This window comes from Agaricus bisporus (assembly GCF_000300575.1).
Source record: "Agaricus bisporus var. bisporus H97 unplaced genomic scaffold AGABI2scaffold_7, whole genome shotgun sequence".
Lineage (NCBI taxonomy): Eukaryota > Fungi > Basidiomycota > Agaricomycetes > Agaricales > Agaricaceae > Agaricus > Agaricus bisporus.
Genome location: NW_006267370.1, coordinates 1,293,255 through 1,311,255, shown reverse-complemented (window position 1 = coordinate 1,311,255; position 18,001 = coordinate 1,293,255). Strand labels below are relative to the sequence as shown.

Sequence of the window (18,001 nt, the reverse complement as noted above, 5' to 3'; positions counted from 1 at the left end):
TATGGCACAGGCGCGGCGAAGATGTTCCCCTGTATACAACTATCGACAAGGAACGTGGACTTCACCTTCTTATTGGCGGTTCAGAATACCGCAAACTCGATACACCTCCCTTGCCTGTCTATGAACCTACTCCAGAAGAAATTGTACCCATCTCTCAAGATACAGGGACATTTGCAACGCTTAACGTTCCTTCTGCACCTCCTCCATATTCATGGACACAATCTCCTGATGCCATTACAATTGCTATCCCCCTCCCCTCTACTACACCCAAAGACAAGATCAGGGTTTTGTTCTCATCAACCACTTTGACGCTACATGTTGACTTGGAGCTATCGACATCTTTGGTGGTCGCCGTACCCAAATATTCTGCGAAGAAACTGTGGGATGGAATCTCACCTTCTTCGAGTTTTTGGACCTTTGACAGAGAAGCTGAGCGCACATATGGTGTACTGTCCCTGCATATTGAAAAACAAAACGAGGGTACAAGGTGGTCACATGTGTTTGCAGAAACTAACACAGGCTCTTCCTCCCCAGAAGACGTTGACGTTCCAGAGACGTTGGACCCTTCAGAACTTTGGAATATCCGAGAAGCATTGGAGAAATACACTGCTGCACTTCAAGGTGATGATACAAGCGGATTAGGCCTTGGGAAAGGCGTCCCTAGCCTCGCTGAGAATGAGGTGGATGAAGATGTGGATTCCTCTGTCGGTAGAACCGCATTCATCACTTATGTTCCAGATCCATCGACCAACGTTCAACCAGGATATCTACTTACCAGTTACTATCCTACGCCTTTTCAGATTCTTTCGACTCCCATTCCTGGTCAAACTGCGGGACACTCCTCTCTGATTGTGAAAACCACCATCGACGGTTGCGTGTTCGAGCTGGACGAGAATCTGGATAATTCACAACCTCCAATCTGGAAGCACAAAGCAACCTATCCCGCATTGGCATTTGTACTGGCTTCAAAACGGGACACACGATTCACGTACCATATCCCTGACACGGCCGTCCTTGCTTTCGAAAGCGGTTCAAATGACAGAGGAGGCAACGTCTATATCTACTATCCCGCGGACTCCAAGGCTCTTACGGCGAAACAGTCGATACTCCGTATCGGCGATGGAAGCGGTGGTGCACTTATGGGTGTGGGATTGTTTATGGACAGTAAAGGACAGCCTGTGGTTGCTTGTTTGAGTGAGAGAGAGTTAACCTTGATTAGACACATATAAATATTGACAGGACGGACACTAAGTACATCATCGGGATTTGGTGCATGAACAACAGACAAAAAAAAACGTGCGAGAACGAAAAAATCGAACCCAGGGGCAAGGAGAAAATAATGGTGTAATATACGCAAGAGTAAAGCGTCTTCGCCAATTCGGGGGTTGCAGGAGTACATTACTGCATAGTAAGGATATCTTTCAGCGCAATCGACATGAACAACATAGATGGGCAAATGGCACGGTTTACTCCCGTCGAAAGTGGGGTTCATTTCGCTGCGAACCACATCCAAGACAAGTAATGGGAAATATGTGAAAGGAAAGAAGAGAATAACCATGTAACCTGGAAAAAATGATAAGTCCCGTTCGAGGTTATGGCCTCTAACCCGGCCTCAGCTCAATCAGGATCCTTTCAGTGGGTCCTCGCTGGCATCAAGGAAACCCTCCGCTTTGACCACAGGATTTGCTGTATCTCCTCCAGGCTGTGACTGAAGCTGTTGTACAGGAGTTATGGGAGGATGTGCATCGCCATTTGGTAGAGGTTTCGGTGGCGGCGGTGCCTCTCCTTGCAGCTCTTTTCCATCTTCCGTAGCATCTGCCATTTTCGTATCACCTTCTTCATCTAAACCCCGCTCGAACTCATCCAAGCGCGCTTTGAGCTGTGTTGTCGGATCAGGAGATTCGGAACGACCACCAAGAGAGTATGTCCGGTTGAAAAATGATGAGGAATTGACGGGCTCTTCCTCTTCATCTTCCTCGTCACTGTCATCCTGATTAAACATCAACGTCCCATTATCACTCGTGATCCCAGAGCCTGGGCGAAATGAGATTCCACCCGTACTGCCGAGGACCCGAGCGAACCCACCGAGTCCAGTACCTGCCAAAAAACCGAGAGGGTTGCTCTCTTCTTCTTGAGAGTTACGGGTATTGTTTCGACTTGCTACCGCTTCCATCCTCATTTTGAAAGACATCAACCGGCCTACTGAATAAAGTTGAGGAAGAGTGCTAGGAGTGGCATGTCCGTATTCTTTCTCTACGCGATCCTTGATCCATGTATACCACTGCTCCTTTGTGCGGCCCTGGAGTAAAGCAACAATGAGAACAGTCATGTTGTCACAGCCAATACCCGCCCCTGATGCTGTATCAGGGGCAAGACAATGATCACAAAGCATTTTCCCGATTTCCGTGAGCTCTTTATCCTGAGAGACCTGATACCTCACAAAGTCGACGACTTGTTGGGACGATAGACAATCCCAAATCCCTAAGCCAAAAGTAAGTAAAAGCGGCAGCAATCAGCTCGGGTAGTTGTCGTACCATCACATGCCAAGACTAAAAACTCGTCTTCCTCCGTAATTTCGTGTATCGTTACATCCGGGTTCGCCGTGATCATTTGGGCCTCAGGCCCTAAAGACAAATTTTTCTTGAATTCAAAGTCGCCAAGGGCGCGGGAGAGAGCAAGATTGCCTGTCGCAATGTCAGAGGAGGAGCTAATGCGAGGCAAGTTACCGACCGTTAACACGGCCATACTCGATGTAACCTCCGGCGTCACAAATTCGAGTGCGTTCAACTAAATGGTATCTCTGAGATAAAATTTAGGTCAAAGTACGGAAATAGCGAACCATCATTTGTAGGCTTATGGTCAAAACTTAAAGGCTTCACTTCACCTTTAGCGCTGAGGACAGACCGTGAATCGCCAGCATTAGCCTATAGAGATGCCGTCAGATCGGCGTGGATGCCGTTAAGAAGACAGGAACCGTACGACGTAGATTTTGTCCTCGGTGACCAAAGCAGCGACTGCTGTACAACCAGAGGGATCTTTTGAATGTGCGGGATCTTATAAAGATCATCAGGTGAAGGATACTCTGCCGGAGAAAGGGGAACGCATACTGGCTTGGAGATCTTCATCAATGCCGAGGAATGCTTTCTTCATGGCAAGCTCGTAATTCTTTTCTTTGTAAGGTTCTTCAAGGATTAGACGTTTATGCACATTCTGCCCTGCGTATTTGGCAACGGTACTACCTGGAAAGAAGTAAGTGGTCGGGGGATTTCACAAATGTCGAGGATATGTTCTCACCGCCGTGCCCATCATACACCGCAAAGAATGCTGTTGAGTCATTGCCTTTCCCGTCGAGGTCCAGCACCGCAGCATGGGCATCCTCCATCGCTAAGACGTTGCGTGAGTGCCGCCTCTGAACAAGCCCGAAGAAGTCGGGGATGTGATGGTGGGGACGAAGGAACTTACTGATTCGCCATCCTTGCATATCAGCAACTGCATAGAGGAACCGTACATTCTCCCCCGACTCCGAGAGTTTATCAATCACTGAGAAAGCAAAGTATGAGATAACAGATAAAACACGGGATTGATAACATCAATTTTTATGTTTTTGTTTACCTGGAAACGAAAGCGTTTGACCCTTTTGAAGTGGAGAGGTGAATGGTCGTGAGGTTGGAAAGCCAGTAAAATACAGACCATGATTGGATTATTGAGGAGAAATTTTACTACGAAAGATGGGATGGCAAGATCTTTGATTGGATGGACTCTGCAGGACAAACGAAGAGGTAGAGCGAGGGGAAAAAAGGCGGAATGGATGTGGATGGTGCAGGTGGTCGTGTGTGTTGAGCCGGCGAAGATTATTCCAATCCTGTTTGCCCGTGTTTGCCCCTCCATTCTATCTTTCCTATCGAACAGGCGCCACACTGCCTTGATGATTAGCCGAGTGCTGACTCCATCCTCCTCCTGGTGCATGGCCTTGGCTCTGCTCGCGATGCTCGTAAACATGTCGTGATTAACAGCAATACAACAAGTACAGCACGCCATAAAGCGTTCAATCATGCTTGAGCAATACAATTTGGCTTACACGATCAAGATGCGCAGATAACACGACACTACGGTAAACTTTCCCTGAATCAATTGTGTAAAAAATGTGATTACCTGATAATCTTATCAAGTATTCTCTGGTCACTCCGATACTCCTGATCCGGGACACGAGTGATTACGAAAAAAATCACTCTTCGGGAAGTCCAGTAACAAGCCTCCAGCTTAGACCAGGTCTCGAAAAGTAGCCCACCTTTGGAGATATAAAGCACCGGGATGCTGACTACGCCGTGATTGAATCTGCAAAATTCTCTATCTATCGCCGATAGCTTCGTTCTATTCTTCTATTCTTCATTCCTTGAATACTCTGCGTATATGACCCCTCGTTAAGCTTCAAGGTTTCGCTGTATAGAGAAGGATTCTTTATGCTGTTTTAGCTGTGTAACCAAGTTCGGAAGAAGAATGTGGGCTGCATGTATAGATCGTTCCGGTGGTCCGATGGCTGCTGATTCACTCAACCCACTGAGTAACATTCGTGCATCTCATATATATTATGGGCAGGTAATTCTCATTCCTGCACAGAGCGCCGTTCAAAGATAAGCGAAAATAGGTCAGAGGTGTTCCTTCTGCGAGTGAGAGAATCGCGACAGAATATACGATGCTAGTAGTACAAATATATCAAGCGACACTAAGAGCCTGACACCAAAATAGCCATTCTCACAAAACGCGGTGTTCTAAATATAAAGTCAGTCCATATCATCTGCCATCGAGCACGAACGTGCGTGGATTAGAGGACGAGTGTGGGTGCAAGATGGAACAGAGGGACAGTATGGCCTTCACATATATCCTTTGGCGGCCTTCTAATACGCTAGCAAAAAATTTGACTGATGTTTTCTAGAGGCTAGTGTGCTAGCTCCCGCGATCATAGTATATATACGTGATGAATCGACTTCAAAATTCGTTATCCTTGAAGGTGAGCCTGGGCCAGGGTTCCATTGCGGCTCTACCTCGGTTACCGTGGTTGAAGGTTCGACGATACCGGACTTTCGATGTCGTGTGACGCCCCTTACTCTTCCTCCATGAGTCGGAACGTAGGAACGTTGCAGGATCCTAACCAATCAGCTCTCGGATTATCCTGTCGTGTGCCACAAAATCATCAACGCCAGCGGAAAGGAGGAACCGTTGATCATCATTTTGGGGCCTCATCGGTTGATCTAGACTTCTTGAGTGCCAGTGTGTGGTTATTGGGGTACTCGTGTGCTCCCTCCGACCTCGGCTGAAAGACAACGTTTTGTCACTTCTCTACCATTTCATGACGGTCTGCACCATAGCTTGAAAGTTCTGGAGTACAAATGCTCCATTGAAACCAAGGTTCACGCGTTTTACGTTTGTAAATTCTAACTATCTGCAGATATGACGCGAAGCTTGGATTTCATCCCGTAACCTATTGTGGGGCTTGCGCATGGCAAAATCCATGCCCAGGCCATCGGTTCATGTCATCTTGAGGCAGTCTCATTTATATAAGTCAACTCTTTCCCCTCTCGCTTGATACATCTACCCAGCTTCTTGTGAGTCGGCCGTTTTATCTCTCTATCTTACTCACCTTTACTATTTATGTACTTCTGGGAATTTATAGACCAAGCGAACATATAAGATTTTAGGCCCGTGGACTGTACAGAGCCGTATACCCCCCCATGAGTACTTCTAATTTCTTCCCCATCTCCACTAGCTCTTCGGTGACTTCTTTCCTCGCCCTCTTACATACACACTGATAGGCCACCAGGCTGTTCCACAATCTACTCAAGGCCAACACCACCGGGAACGGTCTCGAACAATGTCCCTCCTCTCGCTTAAACCGGGGACCTCAGAGAGCCCTAGTCCCGAATCCCCAAAAGCACAGGCTACAGTTGGTGAATCTAATTCTTTCAAAAACCACCTGGCCTGTGGGTCATTCGTACCCAATACTCCTGCCATCGCAGTCTTGCGCACATTCCTTCCGGCTATGCACCCTCATGCTCACTGGGGAACAGACTCGACATGCCCCAGGAAGGAATGGGAAGGAAACCCATCCTCCTCGCTACTTACACCGTTCATAACGCGGTCATTATCTCTGCCCTCCGGTTCGCGTTCACCTTCACCTCCACCTCGAAGGACGCTCCCCAGATCCCGAAAACGTTCACGTTCGCGTACCCGAACACGAACGCGTGCGGGATCGCATATCCATCCTCACGATCTTCATCCCATCCTGGCTGGCCTTGAGCAACGTTCTAGGTTTTGCGTAAAGAAAAGCGTTTGTGCGACATGCAATCGCGAGGGAGATGGATTTCCTCAATGCGGGAAGTGCGGGGATAGTTGGTGTTGTAGAGAATGTAGGTTAGAGGGCCGTAAGAAGCATTCTTGCGCAATGAAGTCCACATGACGTTTGTGTACCGAGTGTCCATTCCGTTTAATTCGAAAGGGTCTGAGGCACTTCAATTATTGTTCATTGCACCATAATAGTAAATACCCCGGATGGCGGAATCGTGCTAGTCCGCGAACTTGATTTTGGTCCCTTGGCTTGGTACCATGCCTAAGGTTTGCTTTTCCTTCATTTGACGTTTGGCCACCCATGACGGATGCAATGGACGCTCCTCCTGTTTGTTAATTTGTTGATGAGAGTCCTCCGAACGTGGGATGGCTGAATGGGATGTCTGTTCCTTGCCTCCCCCATGGATATCCCTCCGTTTCTCGAACCTCGGCTCCTGACCGCGGCGAATACCCCTGTTACCTTCTGGGAACTGGCGAGTATATTTAGGCAGTGCTTCGAGTTCTTTTTTCTTGTGGTTGGCATTTCTTCCATATTTTTTCTCCCAGATACTAAGAAGAAATCAACAATCACTTATGAATAAGATTCCATCACGTACGCTCGTCTTGCTCGCTGTCCTCTCCGGTTTTTCTTCATGCCAGGGTCAGCGATTTGCGCTTCACCGTCGCTCCAATCAGATTCATCGGAGCCTCGAATGAATCCGACGGAGAGAGATGGTAGAAAAGTGGATTCCACGCCAGATGGTTTGGTCGCGCTCGGCGCAACCCTCTTGGCTATTGAACGATCATCGTCATCGTCCCTTTCGTCATCTTCACTACTTTCCATTTGCGGATACTTCGAGTCACCTTCCTCGGCAGAGGCCAGCTCCTCATTGGAGATATAAGAAAGGTCATCGTCCTCTATCCCTGATTTTCCCTGCGCAACCTTCTCAAGGTCGAGATAAGAATCGGCCTTTGAGTCTGCGACCGCGATTAACTTCGAAGGTGCTCTTTTCCCCGGCATGACATTCTTAGTTTCTTCGCGGACATCCAGTGCGGCATGGTTGTCTGTCTCAGCACTTTTCTTGGCCTCAGGGTCTAAAAGTTCGTGTAGGACACGGCACAGCGAACTAATTTCGGCGGCTAGCACCTTGGAACTGAGCAACCGACTGTAAGCTTTTCCAGTGGTGCCATCCGGAGGAGCGATCGATAACACTTTGTTCCCGACTTCTTGGGATAGCGCTTCATTGACAGCCTCGTGTCGTGACAACAGATAATCCTTAGCGAATTTCGATTTTATGGCGATATTAGCGAAAATTTCATGGTCAACGGTCTTACAGCAGTGTCAGTAGCCAGTAGGTTATCAGGTGGCAGAGAAGCACACCTTGATAATGTGCAACTGTGCCTCATGTTCTGCGATATCCGAACCAGCAGTTTCATTTTTCCTGTCGAAATTGAATTTGGGTAAGGAAGCCTGCGTCAGGATAATAATCCGCACCTCAAACCCTTAAGCTTCTTGACGAGTCTTTGTGTTTCAAAAGTCTTGGCTTTTTTAGCTGCTTTCTTGACCTCTTTTATCCCATGATGCTGCAAGACGATGAATAAAAGCATTTACTTTTTGACCCATACACGACGTACGAGTTTGCCTATAATTTTCGAATCGCCGCCCTAGATCTTGCCAGTCAGTCTACTTAAATTATCCAGCCGAGGCAGAGGACTTGCCGTAGAGTCTTCCAGAGCATCCCTTTTACGCTTTAGACCGCGCCGAGCTGGTTCCATATTCGTTGTGAGTGGTGGTTGCCGGTAAACAACAACATCGGCGGATTTTGATCCGTTTGTCGTTCTGTCGGCTGCGAGCGATTTCAGGTTATGAATCCATACTCCAATGGCATATGAAAAAGATCGATCATACGCGACTTTCGAGAGACACGATGAATATGTGCAAATTCAGAATACCCTCGTAAACCAGGATCTATTCGTCGAACCCGACACAGAACTGGACAAAAAGGAAGTGCTGCTAGTTAGCAAGCTTAGTGTAATCGTACGTCATGAATACAACTGCGATGACCTGAGAACATGCTTATTTCCTTGGCCAGCTCAATGATTATCAAGAACAATCGTACCTCCTCGATCCTTTCCTGGAATCATTGCTTTCACCCGTCATCAACAAGTTCAAAGGTTTCGTACATGATTACTCCAACGTTTCGGGAAAAGTTCCTTCAACGAGAAGGGTTGAACGTCTCTGCTTAATCCTGTATGGATACGTCAAGTTCAGGGGTTACAAAATCATTGGTTTGTAAAGCTAGTCAAATCGTCCTTCCAGGAAGTCATGATTTCATATAGTACGGTTCTTCCCTCACGAAATTGCGGACTTGCCCATCGCATTGAACTTCATGTTAATGCAAGAGGGTGTCGTGCAACATCATTCCTTATGGGCTCTCCGCTACATCATGATGCTCTGGCTATCTCTCGTTTCCATGCTTCCCTTTGACCTTGCCCAATTCGACGATGAATCGGAGCCTGGTCACGCTGCTCGCTCATTGGAGCTCATTGGGAAGACTTACCTGGGTAAGGCGGGGCTGGAGAGGGACGGTGCTGCCTTACTCTTGTCGCGTCTTTATATGCGGTGGGTCTATTACACGTACTTTCTCCCTTGTGCTGATTTGCCATTGTTAGGAAGGACATCAAATATGCTTTTCCAGAGTTTGTTCGCTCCTTTAACATACAAAGTCGAGCTCGGGAAGTAGATGTCATCACCGTAAGAATATGACGCCTTTGAATATTTTCCCCTTTCTGATCAATTTTCAGGCTATAGGGTCTCTACAGGTTATCAATGAAATTGTCAAATCAGGCTCTGTGGATCAAGTCCTAGATCTCATACCAGAATACTTGGAAATTATTGAATGTTTAAACGAAGGATCAATCTTCGTTACGAATACGATCCTCCGCAAATTGCGTGCCAAGCTTATATCGAGAATGGCAGTACGCATGCTTCCTCCGCCAAGGGTTAGGAAGAGGGGACGCATGCTGGACGCCTCTCTTTCCACAACAAATGAGCACGAAACCGGGATTGGAGAACATGAGATACCCGAAGTCGTTGAAACCCTCCTCCAGTATCTATTTGATTGTCTTCAAGACAAGGTGGGGGTGGTGTACACAAATGTCACCAGATCTGAATCTGCTTTAGGATAGCATTGTTCGCTGGTCCTCAGCAAAGGGAGTCGCTCGAATAGCAGAGCGCCTTCCCCACGCTTTTGCTTCCCAAATCCTCGGAAATGTCATGGATATGTTCAACATTCACTCCGCTGCGGCCGCCAGTGTATATGATCTTCCTTCGATTGCAGAAAGTACTTGGCACGGTGCAACCCTTGCGTGCGCCGAGATGGCCAGGCGAAGTTTGGTGGATGCAGATCAACTTTCAGTCCTTATCGATTGGATATCGAAGGCATTATACTTCGACCTTCGTAAGGGGTCCCACTCAATAGGGTCCAACGTTCGCGATGCCGCCGCATATGTGCTATGGTCGCTCGCTAGAAGTCATGATTTAACCTCGCTTCAGCCGTACTCTAACGATTTGGCTCGGAAACTAGTGACGGTTGCGTTATTCGACCGGGAGATACATATTCGCCGTGCTGCCAGTGCCGCATTCCAGGAGCACGTAGGAAGGACCGTGAGTTTTCTTGTATAACTGTCCCAAGTTACTGCTGTTGATGACTCATGCAAGGGGTTGTTCCCTCATGGGATCGATGTATTGAGGAAGACCGATTTTTACGCGATTAGTAGCAGGCAGCACGCCTTCATCGTGGCTGCACCTCAAGTAGCAGAGTTAGTCTTTGCGTCTATGATCTCTATCTATCATGCCTCTACATAGGCTCACACTCGTTGTTACAGACATCTGGAGTATCGACCGTATCTAATTGATCACCTTCTCCAAGTCGTGTTGCGACATTGGGATGTAGGGATGAGGGAAATAGGCTCTAAGTCACTTCGGGAGATATGCAAGCTTAATCTTCTTGAACTCGGCCCCAGTATGACTCGGAGGACGGTATGTACACTTCATCCAATGTTCAAACCAACGAGTACTGAGAAACATATCTTAGACAGAGTTATTGAAATCGTATGATATTTGTGATGTTCAGGGTGCTTTGCTGGCATTGAGTGAAACTTCGGCTGCTTATCGAGACTTGGATGACCCTGAGATTCGAGACCGGTTACTGAGAGAGGTTAGTTTGAGTCCGCTTTATAAGTTCGAACTCTCACTATACCCAAAGACATTTTCCTACTTGTCATTCGTTGACAAAGATGTCATATTCGGCTCTCGCAACGGAACTGTGGTTGCTGCTGCTTGTCAATTGATAGGCAACGCTATAACCCTCGCAGAGATCGAACTCAAGGAACGATCTTCGGTTCTGGATTGGAAGAAGATCATAGATCATGGTCTGCGTTACAGGCTTGAAACCGTCCAAGCTGCTGCTGCTGCTGCATACGCGGCGATAAGTGAGAGAGAGGATCTATCGGACGATATCAGAAGGTGAGTATGTATTTAGCGTAGATACTCACATGAGCTGAATTTGTCAAAGGTTAATCAAGGACCTTAAATCTGGTCTACCGATTTTCCAACAAAGTCTTGCGAACGTTCTAGGGCTTATTGACTATAATAAATGCCAAAGGAGTCTTTCTCCTTCGTTGGGCTATCTGCTAGATCAAACCAAAGCGTCTGTGAGTGGGTTTTATAAAAGTTCATTCATCGATCTAATTGAGAGCAGTCCAGAGCCGTCATCGAGGTTCGCAGGAACAGCTACCGAGCGTTCCCCCGAATACTACACACACTCTCGCACAATCTTACAAATAGTGAGCCCGCTTTTCTGGATGCACTCTTGAATTCACTCACACTATCAGGCTTGTCTCCTCCTATGGTACAAAGTATTATTGATAGCCTTCTTTCCGGGTTAAATGATTACACCATTGATGAACGTGGTGACGTTGGGTCGTGGGTCCGCATAGCTTGTGTTCAAGGGCTGACTTCTTGCATCAGCGATTTATTCGCTGTCGCGGCTTCCGTGGAGAACTTTGAAGAATACTTACCCCTTCCAAAATACCAGCACGCTGTCGCTGGTATTTTGAAGCAGGGTGTGGAAAGATTGGATAACGTTCGACAGGAAGCAGGGATCTGTTTCTCCAGATTGCTAAAGTTGCCACCCGTCAAGTCCGGAGAATGCGTTTGGTCCCTGCCTGGCCTGTCCTTATTTGAAGAAAACTTCTCCATGATGGACACAACTCTTCCTTCTTGGCTTGCCAGGGAATCAGAGCGTGACGAACCACCAGATTGGGCAAACGGCGCATGGCTTTTTCCCCGCGCTGTTAAACTTGTCACAATTTCCGAGTTCCAGCCGCTTGTATTGAAGGGATTGATATTAAGTATTGGATGCAAGACTGAGGGCACGGTCCGTATATGCCGCTCTTTCCTTCTTTTCTCTTCTCACTCTAGCTGAATCTGACTTACAGCATCGACCTGCTGCAAAGAGCATGTCAGCATTTGCCAAATCCCTTCCAGCTTCCAATGACGAAGGCTATAGCCTTACGGATTTGCTGACTGATGTCATGGGTGTTGCCAGGGCCAATGCCACCTTAAACTCTGTTGTGGTTCCCGTGCTCCAAACCTTGACCATTCTTTTGGAGGCTGATGCCCTTCTGTCACTTGTCGACACCCCCCTAGGGGTAAAGAAGTAAGTTAAGTGTGGCAGGCCGCGTGGAGATCTGATGCAGAATATCATTTCAGATTGTCCGCGCTGTTGGATCTTGTCACTAGAAATGTCGGCCGATTTAAGAATGTTCAGAGAATACAAGAATCCATGAAAATGTATTCACTTTGTTTTAGGATCAGCTAGATGTTACCATTAACAATTCCGCGCAGAACGGTCAATCTTATCGCTATAGAAGCGGTATCACGGCGAGCCATTTCTTGCCTTTCAGATTTCCTTGTTCATCCATACCCACGCGTAAGCGATCCAATACCTCGTGTTCAAAGCGTGCATAGGCTGACTTCTTACGATCTGCACATAGATCCGCGCCGACACCGCCGAATATTTGTATCTCTTTTTGCAGGGTACTGACGCTCTAGAGATTGAAGAAGAAGCAGAAGAAATCCTATTAGAAACTGAATGGTAGGTGTCTTCGCTAAGCGTTCATTATTGGTGCTCTCTAACGGCATCGTGCTACAGGTCTTCTGACAATGCAGAGGTGGCCAAAGACGCGTCTCAGAGACTGCTAGTATTACTTTTAGCCAGCGCAGTAGAGTAGAAAAGAGACCGTGGGAAACTGATGCAATGACTGCATACTACGTCGGGAGTCGGCCACTTGCAGTTTCCTCTCTTTCCTGAGCAGACATTATCATTGTAGCCCACATCCCCTTTCACCTGGTGCTCCCGAAATCTACTTGAAAATCATGTCCGATCCTCGCATAAGCGACCAGGATCTGGCGCGTATCAATGCTGCTGCAGTTACCAAGGAATACCGAGTTCAGCCTCACCTCGGTATGTACCATTGAGTATGGAACATCGGAATTTCTGTCTGATTGTATCCAGACTATAGAACTGTGTCCGCTATCAACGGGTGAGTAATGACCGTTGTGTGGTCTGGGCACTGCGGCTCATATCGCCCAGACCCTTAGTCGTTCTGGATAATGTCAAGGTGCAAAGAATGCATTGCCCGGGGAGCCTTTGACTAACCGAGATAACGCTCAGTTTCCTTCTTATAATGAAATCGTACAACTAACCCTGCCTGACGGCTCAAAACGTGGTGGCCAGGTTCTTGAGGTGCAGGGAAAGAAAGCTATAGTGCAGGTGTTTGAGGGTACTTCAGGCGTGGACGTAAAGGCTACCCATGTTGAGTTCACCGGAAGTAGCATGAAATTACCTGTAGCGGAAGACATGCTGGGCCGTATCTTCAATGGTTCAGGAAATCCCATCGATCAAGGTCCCAAAGTCTTTGCGGAAGATTACCTAGATATTAATGGCAAGTCTTACGTGCGTGTCGCTCTGAGCATGACGGTTGAACGTTTTCCAACTTTCTAGGTTCCCCAATTAACCCCTGCTCGCGGATCTATCCTGAAGAAATGATTCAAACGGGTATCTCAACTATAGATGTTATGAATTCAATTGCCCGTGGTCAAAAGATCCCGATCTTCTCTGCTGCGGGGTTACCTCACAACGAGGCACGTCCATAATTAGTGTCATAATCTAACTCGCGTTTATCCTTATGCTAGATCGCGGCCCAAATCGTGCGTCAAGCTGGCCTCGTCAAGGGTCCCACAAAAGATGTCCATGATGGTCACGAAGACAATTTCTCGGTCGTGTTCGCTGCTATGGGTGTGAACATGGAGACGGCACGTTTCTTCAAGGAGGACTTCGAGTCCAATGGAAGTTTGGACCGTGTCACACTCTTCCTAAATCTTGCAAACGACCCCACTATTGAACGTATCATTACACCTCGGTTGGCACTTACTACTGCAGAGTACTATGCCTACCAACTTGAAAAACATGTTTTGGTCATCTTAACGGATATGTCTTCGTATGCTGATGCATTGCGTGAGGTGGGGTTGCTTGCTTATTGTTCCTTATCCACTCGCTGATCACGGCTTAAAATTCGCAATCAGGTTTCTGCAGCTCGCGAGGAAGTTCCTGGACGTCGGGGCTATCCTGGTTACATGTATACCGATCTGTCAACAATTTATGAACGTGCTGGACGCGTGGAAGGTCGAAATGGTTCCATCACTCAAATACCTATCCTCACCATGCCTAACGATGGTACGCCATTGCTTAAAGCCAGCTAATTTACCATTGACGACATGGCACTCTAGATATCACTCACCCCATTCCTGACCTTACGGGCTACATTACAGAAGGGCAGATCTTCGTTGACCGTCAGCTGTCTAATCGACAGATTTACCCACCCATCAATGTCCTTCCATCCTTGTCGCGTCTTATGAAAAGTGCTATTGGTGACAAATTGACAAGGAAGGACCATGGTGATGTGTCGAATCAACTGGTGGGTTTTGCTCTTTTGTGATGATATGGCGTGCAATGCTTAATTAGCCTGTGGATCGTGGTTTTGATTTTTTAAACTATTTCAATTCGTACGTGGCCAGTATGCAAAATATGCTATCGGTCGAGACGCCGCCGCCATGAAGGCTGTGGTCGGGGAGGAAGCATTGTCGCCCGAAGATAAGTTGGCTTTGGAATTCCTCGATAAGTTTGAAACCCAGTTTGTCGGACAAGGTACAAAGCTGAAGTATATCATTAACGTCACATAATCTTATTGATACACTTGTAGGGGCATACGAGTCACGGTCAATCTTTGACTCTTTGGAAATCGCTTGGTCACTACTTCGTATTTTCCCCAAAGAACAGCTCAATCGTATCAACCCCAAGATCATCGCGGAGTTTTACGGCAGGAAGGCCTCGAAGAAACCCACGCTAGGCTCCGAGGCAAACGAAGGAGCTCTACGTCAGGAAGATAAACTGATCGACGCCTAGATCCAAGAGCTGTGATTTGTTCCTTTCGTTTTCTTCTTGTTTCACGATGATGTATCTCTTAGTTAACTGGCAATTGAATAGAATTTCATTGACAGGTTGGACAGTGTTGCATCTATTTTCGAGATGGAGTTCGGTAAAGGCATGCATGATTCATGGCCGAAGTTGGTTGCTTGAACTTAAATCTTTACTAAATAACAACCCTTTTTTTTCGCACGACACGCCTTTGGGATAACAGTAAACTTTTGTATCGTGGTTTTATTAAAAGTATCCTGATCCTCTCCCTGGAAACGAAAGCCTAAATCCTTGATTGGAGGCGACGATGCGGCAACCTCACCCCTTGACGAACCATTTACCATACTCCCGCACTGAAGCGGAGTTGAAGCTGCAAGTTCGGAGCTGTTAGGTGAAGTCTCGTGATTGACGGCCATCTACGCTAATAGTAAGAAAGCTTGATCCAGACGAAGCCCCGTATCGTTGAGCAGCAAGCTTTTTGCTCCGAAAGTGGCATAAACATTGCGGCCGCCTGTCAGAGACAACTTGATGGAGATGTCGTGAGCGTCGCCACAAAATGGATGTTGACCAGTGAGCGGACAAAAGGTGGTAGTACTAATTTAGGGATGTTGTTTGGGGATCCAAGGAGCCGAGAATCTCGATATGACAGATTTTGAAAGAGCTGATTGGGCAAATCTACCCGCGAACATTTCATTGGGCGTCTAACAAAAGGCCTACGTGTTTGATGGGTGCGTGTTTTCGCGTTTTTGTTATTTTTCCGCTAGAGGCATCAACACGAGGAAGCTAGTAGTGTTCGCGGAAAATGTCACGAGGAGTGACATACAGATATGTTCTGGCGCAAATGAGATTCCGTACAAGACGGTGAAAGAAGCAGGCAGGAACGTCTGGGGCTCTACCGCGGAGGCGATAGGATCTCGAAGGACCCGGAAGCAGATCTATTATTCGGACGCACACGATCATCTCCGCACTGTGCTACTCGCCCACCTACCTCGAGGTTCCAGTAATCCTTAATTTTTCACTTCTGCCTCATTTGCAGCGTGGGATGGGCGTGTGACTACTACAACCCGGTTTTCAAGGGAGCGACGGGCCTGAGAGAGCCTGTTAGTCTGCCCACAGTACACTCAAAAGCCATGTGTTCTTCCTCGCCCTTGGTTACTTATATATCCTCCGCTCCCATTCCGTCCTCCTCTTTCTCCCGTGCACCGTTCACCTTTGGCCTCGTATGGATGATCTCGCTCATACTCTCCGCAAACGCAAATCTCGTCAGGACGACCATGACGGAAACAAGTCTGAAAGCGGCAGACAAAACTGCGACAAAGACCTAACTGGCCGTCCTGCCAAAGCGCCCCGTCTCTCTTTGCTCTCATCAGACACCACCCCTGCCCTATGGAATACCCCGTCTTCGCCACAGGTCGCCACACCCATCACTTCCCCATCAACATTCTCGCCTGTTTTTCCTCTCAAATCTTCCCGGCTTAATGGTCGACATCTTTCTGCTCTCGAGCAACCGTCATCACCTTCTTCGCCCACATCACCTGCTCATTCTGACAACGCCACTTACTGTGACAGTGAAGATGTGAATATCTTACTAGGCACAGGACAGTTGCCACATCTGCCGCTGGGCTCTGATGAAGCTTTGTTGATGCAAGCGGCCACGTTAGACATTGCCGCACTTCAGTTGCCGCCCTTGGTCCCTTCGATCAACCGGCAAGCCCTCAAAGATCTGGATTTCAATGAAATCATGCACAACACTCCTCTGCGTGCGTTTTGACACTGCCTTTTTATCTCGTTGTCTTCACGTCTCATCTCTACCTAGGGCATGACATTTTGTTCGATTCTGCACTGCAATTCAGGCCTGCAGGTCACCGTCGTAAAAAGGAAAATGTGGAACGCTACTGGGATGCAGTCGCTCGCGAGATCGAGTCCGGCTGCACTTGCGTTTCTTACGATACATCCAGTCGGCGATATATTCCTACGATCTGCGTTTGTGATCGTGTTCCTCTGCCCACTGACGCGCCCCTCACCTTCACAATTCCTCCCTCTTATATTACCGTCCGGACTCCATCACGCGTCCGCGCATTGCTCAACGAGTTTCTTGAAGTTCTACTCCATGTGATACAACCTCTCGCGACGCTCTCCGGACCTTATGTGAAAACCGAAGTCTTACAAGGTCCTGTCGAGGAGCACGCAGAGCAGGCGAAACATATTCGCTCTCTATTTGACCTAGACCTTATAGAACAGGAACTCAAACACGGCGTCTTTGACCCCTCTGGTCTCTTCCAGGTGATAGGGCTAACGCTGAAAAATCATTGTGCTCCGATGCGTGACCATGCCGTAGACAGCATGGTAGAAGCAGCCAAGGCATGTGCACCAGGCGGCAGTGCGACGATACGAGATGCCGTAAAGGTAGTCCGCAATTGTTCGGAGATTCTAGAACTCATGAAACTGGTAAGCCTGTTTTGTTTGGTAACCGCATTAATGCTCGGAGCTTCAATATTTTACGTCTAGGACATTGCTAACCACCAAATGCAAACATTACGACCCTTCCTCGTATATAGCTCGGGTGCATTCGAGAGAAAGATGTTAAGAAGCCGGCGCAGTATTGACCCATCCCTCCCCCTTACCAAAGAATGGCTTCGGTTTGCCCACACTACATTTTCGTCGCAAGAAGAACCGATTAAATACCCATCACAACCTCAAGGTCTACGTTATACTTCTCTCGGCAAGAAGCACCAGTTATACATTTCCGTGGTCCGAAGTATTGTCGATATGGTATTCGATCCCCCTTCCTCTTCGTCTCCGTCTCTCGTTACCACGACTCTTCCCTCGCCTCCGTCAGACCTTCCATTTCCCTCTTTCCCAGAAACCTTATACCTCGACCAAGCACGTATCCAGACCTATACTTCCGAGATAGCAGACCTTGTCGCTTTATGGATGTTTCTCCTGCTTTACCGCCAACTTATCTCAAGCTTTGGTCACCGCAAGCACCAGAAGGAACGTATAAATGAATTTGCATCCATATTGAAACGGGAAATCCGTGCTATCGGTCCTAGAAGTCTCGGCACCTGTTTCCTCGAGTGTAGCAACTCGTCTGGATCTAACCAGAACCCTACGACTGATAAACTAAAAAGCGCGCT

The 18,001-nt window shown here is 47.6% G+C and overlaps 6 protein-coding genes across 6 annotated transcripts in view; 4 read left to right on the top strand and 2 right to left on the bottom strand.

Annotated features, from left to right (window-relative positions):
• Nucleotides 1-623: 623 nt before the first annotated feature.
• Nucleotides 624-3,823, bottom strand: AGABI2DRAFT_193851 (hypothetical protein). Its single transcript, XM_006462683.1, has 12 exons — nucleotides 3,691-3,823; nucleotides 3,613-3,634; nucleotides 3,463-3,540; nucleotides 3,295-3,384; nucleotides 3,108-3,239; nucleotides 2,980-3,053; nucleotides 2,840-2,924; nucleotides 2,731-2,787; nucleotides 2,535-2,684; nucleotides 993-2,481; nucleotides 776-937; nucleotides 624-702 (listed from the first exon to the last, which is right to left on the bottom strand). Exons 1-10 carry the CDS (start codon nucleotides 3,691-3,693, stop codon nucleotides 1,622-1,624), a joined length of 1,551 nt encoding a protein of 516 aa, XP_006462746.1. The 5' UTR covers nucleotides 3,694-3,823; the 3' UTR covers nucleotides 624-702; nucleotides 776-937; nucleotides 993-1,621.
• Nucleotides 3,824-5,321: 1,498 nt separating this feature from the next.
• Nucleotides 5,322-6,485, top strand: AGABI2DRAFT_186618 (hypothetical protein). The gene is made up of 3 exons (XM_006462682.1): nucleotides 5,322-5,603; nucleotides 5,672-5,733; nucleotides 5,811-6,485. The coding sequence occupies exons 2-3, from the start codon at nucleotides 5,730-5,732 to the stop codon at nucleotides 6,452-6,454; spliced, it is 648 nt and encodes a 215-aa protein (XP_006462745.1). The 5' UTR covers nucleotides 5,322-5,603; nucleotides 5,672-5,729; the 3' UTR covers nucleotides 6,455-6,485.
• A 75-nt stretch (nucleotides 6,486-6,560) lies between these two features.
• Nucleotides 6,561-7,929, bottom strand: AGABI2DRAFT_144231 (hypothetical protein; the record flags this gene model as incomplete). The annotated part of the gene is made up of 4 exons (XM_006462681.1): nucleotides 6,561-6,891; nucleotides 6,939-7,651; nucleotides 7,703-7,763; nucleotides 7,817-7,929. 4 exons carry the CDS (start codon nucleotides 7,927-7,929, stop codon nucleotides 6,561-6,563), a joined length of 1,218 nt encoding a protein of 405 aa, XP_006462744.1.
• Nucleotides 7,930-8,203: 274 nt separating this feature from the next.
• Nucleotides 8,204-12,618, top strand: AGABI2DRAFT_119586 (hypothetical protein; the record flags this gene model as incomplete). The annotated part of the gene is made up of 20 exons (XM_006462680.1): nucleotides 8,204-8,359; nucleotides 8,415-8,610; nucleotides 8,662-8,944; nucleotides 8,995-9,076; nucleotides 9,127-9,459; nucleotides 9,506-9,988; nucleotides 10,043-10,143; nucleotides 10,210-10,363; nucleotides 10,419-10,541; nucleotides 10,590-10,849; nucleotides 10,899-11,037; nucleotides 11,085-11,169; nucleotides 11,218-11,308; nucleotides 11,354-11,762; nucleotides 11,824-12,044; nucleotides 12,098-12,149; nucleotides 12,197-12,236; nucleotides 12,292-12,317; nucleotides 12,382-12,482; nucleotides 12,540-12,618. 20 exons carry the CDS (start codon nucleotides 8,204-8,206, stop codon nucleotides 12,616-12,618), a joined length of 3,414 nt encoding a protein of 1,137 aa, XP_006462743.1.
• Nucleotides 12,619-12,686: 68 nt separating this feature from the next.
• AGABI2DRAFT_193846 (hypothetical protein) lies at nucleotides 12,687-14,960 on the top strand. The gene is made up of 10 exons (XM_006462679.1): nucleotides 12,687-12,851; nucleotides 12,903-12,930; nucleotides 12,981-13,008; nucleotides 13,062-13,332; nucleotides 13,392-13,531; nucleotides 13,583-13,909; nucleotides 13,973-14,123; nucleotides 14,177-14,364; nucleotides 14,465-14,594; nucleotides 14,650-14,960. The coding sequence occupies exons 1-10, from the start codon at nucleotides 12,764-12,766 to the stop codon at nucleotides 14,850-14,852; spliced, it is 1,554 nt and encodes a 517-aa protein (XP_006462742.1). The 5' UTR covers nucleotides 12,687-12,763; the 3' UTR covers nucleotides 14,853-14,960.
• A 1,126-nt stretch (nucleotides 14,961-16,086) lies between these two features.
• The window catches only part of AGABI2DRAFT_207333 (hypothetical protein), a gene marked incomplete at its 5' end in the record, with an annotated part of 2,665 nt that continues 750 nt past the window's right edge, over nucleotides 16,087-18,001 (top strand). The window contains 3 exons of the mRNA XM_006462678.1: nucleotides 16,087-16,624; nucleotides 16,681-17,312; nucleotides 17,373-18,001. Coding sequence (XP_006462741.1) covers nucleotides 16,087-16,624; nucleotides 16,681-17,312; nucleotides 17,373-18,001 — 1,799 coding nt within the window. The remainder of the gene's footprint in view (nucleotides 16,625-16,680; nucleotides 17,313-17,372) is intronic.